This window comes from Myxine glutinosa, chromosome 12 (assembly GCF_964187855.1).
Source record: "Myxine glutinosa chromosome 12, kmMyxGlut1.1, whole genome shotgun sequence".
NCBI classification, from domain to species: Eukaryota; Metazoa; Chordata; class Myxini; order Myxiniformes; family Myxinidae; genus Myxine; species Myxine glutinosa.
In genome coordinates this window covers 90167868-90170367 of record NC_136272.1, presented here as the reverse complement: position 1 = coordinate 90170367, position 2500 = coordinate 90167868, and the positions used below count along the sequence as shown (strand labels likewise).

The 2500-nt window shown below is 47.0% G+C and overlaps 1 protein-coding gene across 4 annotated transcripts in view; it reads right to left on the bottom strand.

Annotated features, from left to right (window-relative positions):
- Positions 1-2500, bottom strand: part of SPRED2 (sprouty related EVH1 domain containing 2) — a 162143-nt gene that overhangs the window by 16423 nt on the left and 143220 nt on the right. For all 4 annotated transcript variants that reach the window (XM_068132070.2, XM_068132068.2, XM_068132069.2 and 1 more), the window contains one exon: positions 2150-2214. In XM_068132070.2, the coding sequence (XP_067988171.1) occupies positions 2150-2214 (65 nt within the window). The remainder of the gene's footprint in view (positions 1-2149; positions 2215-2500) is intronic.

The window sequence follows — 2500 nt, the reverse complement described above, 5'->3', positions numbered from 1 at the left end:
TGTGGAGAAATCCTCAAAGTCTTAGTCACAAGGACCAATGGTTGTGCCGCCAATGTTTAAACATCCTGAGGTCTATGTAATCATTCCGGTACTTCGACAAATGACCCGAAGCGCCAAGTCCAAGATTTCCTCATCAGTTGTACATCTGTGGAGACTTTCACGGTCTGTTGTTTGACTCAAAGCTATATGGGAGATCGACTCTAATGGAGGTGGGAGGAGGCGGGGGGGGGGGGGGGGTCACTTTAGCACGTGATGAGGACAGCAATTAGCTCCACACCTACAAGTGAAGTGCTAAAACAGGCCTCACAAGAAAAAAGAGCAGGTTTGCATTTTCAGCACGGACTCGCATTTGTAAAAGCGCAAAACAAAGTGTCAAGAGGTCCACTTCCTCGACCGGATATGGATGAGAATAGTCATTAAGAAAGAAAGAAATGTATTTTCCATGGTGTGGTTCATGCAAAACCAATTATTTAGTATGTACGTATATAAAGACAAACAAAAACCAGGAAGCAAGCACACCGCAGCTTTGTTCAACCACCTCAAAACACATTCTCCCTCCCCAAATACAGAGGTACAGGAAGTCAGGTAGTCTGGGCTCGAAAACGATGGAAATAATAACCCACAGGCCTCATGCTTGTGTCAGCAATTGGGCCTTCTTTTTTTTCTTTTTTCTTTTTAACAGAGCACAGCACGCCTCGCCCGGCTGAACGGGGTGCGGACAGGCGCTCAGACACATTGACATCGCTCAAACCAAGAGGTAAGTGTGGTTGATAAGGAATGTCAAAGGCAGGAAAGCAACAAGATAACAAAGAGGTATAAAAAGGGAAAGGATTGACAGGTTGAGTTGTTGACCAAACTTACAGGAGTCTAAGTACAATTTCTGTGATATCATTCTCAAAGAAAGGATTAGTTGGAGTATAATTCGCGATGCCTTTTTTGCCAGAGCTATATCACCCACCCACTGGCCGATCTACTGAAAAGCGAAAGTCCTCAAAACCCTCGAAAACATCGAGTCACTCCGAGCCACGCCCCCTGTGCCACGCCCCCTGCGCCACGCCTCCGAGCCAAACATCTTACCCCAACCGCCTCCGCGCAGCTTCACTGAAGGCTCCATTGTGACTCTAAATTTACCCTGCACCGTAGTCGGCGACACAATGTGCATATGTTTTTACTCCGAATGGCTGGCGGCCAGGAAAGCCGGCCGTTTTGCAAAGGCAACGGGTCAGGGTAATCAAACGGGGAGCCATTTTCCCTCTTCTTTCACTTTGCCCTCAGACAAGAAAGGAGAGAAAACAAACATCGATTTAACCTCATTGCCAGGAACACAAAAATCAAAACCAATTTTGAAACCAAGGAAGTTTTGCAAAGTGGCAGTTTTGATGAGAGAAAAGGAGAGAACTGGAAGTGCGACTCAAACATTTGGGGCAATCGACTGTGCACGCCCGAAGTTAGGGAAGGATGGGGTGGAGAGGCAATGACAAATGACGCACTTAGAAAAATGCAGACACTCTTTGATGAGGTTTTCAAACTCCATCGTGAAAAAAAGAGGCACTCTGTGCAAAGGAAAGTGAAGGAAGTGGCCCTCGACAACATTCAGAAAGACCACGGTGTCGACCAGTGAAAGACGGGCTCGAGGTACACAATGGGCCGTTTGAAGTCCTGCTTGAAACAAGTCCTCGCGGAGCAATAACACTTGGAAATTTGAACCCTCATCCGACAGGCCTTTTATCAGTGAAGTTTACTCTAAGTATTTAAGAACCGAGTGCGCAATCTGCGGTTCGGCGCATGTGCCACCGATGCAGGGTTTACACGGTTAACGTTTATTAGACTTACACCGCTTCCTCCAACTGTGAGGCCCATTTTAAATGGCATACCGGGAAAACGTTCACGAATATCCATGCTGGGACTTGCGTCGTTAAGCCTGGCCTAATGCTGACGCTTTAGCGCAGAGGCTCACGGGGCTGCTCTTTGCCAATTGAGTCTGGACGTCGGTCAAACCCCGTTGCGGATCGGAGAGGATGGCATCTCTACACCTGTGCGAGTCTCTGCACATGTCCTTCGCACGTCCGTGCAAAGGAATGAAAAAAATACATCATACATCTGATGAGCGCAGTGAACGGAAACTGTCGGCAAGCAAGTAGCAACTTACTGCAAATACATCGTCGTCCCCGACTTCTGATTCATTCTGCAGCGTGGAAGAAGAAGTTGTCGAACCTGTAAACGAGAGATTATTTTTGGCAATGAATGCCAAAGCAGGGGAAAGACTTTGTAATCATAAATAAATGAAGGCAATGCTCTTAAAAACATGCTGTGGTCAGCGTTTGGTATAAAAAGGCTTCAAGTGTCGAGCCAAAGTTATGCTTCCGTGAAATTATGATCTCAGAATTCCTCAATCCCTCAGCCACCTCTAACTGCTTCCGTACTCCGGCTCTTTCACATCAATGGATGCTGAGCAGGCCCCGAGAAGCAAAGGTGATGGTGCAAGGGCATCAAATGATTA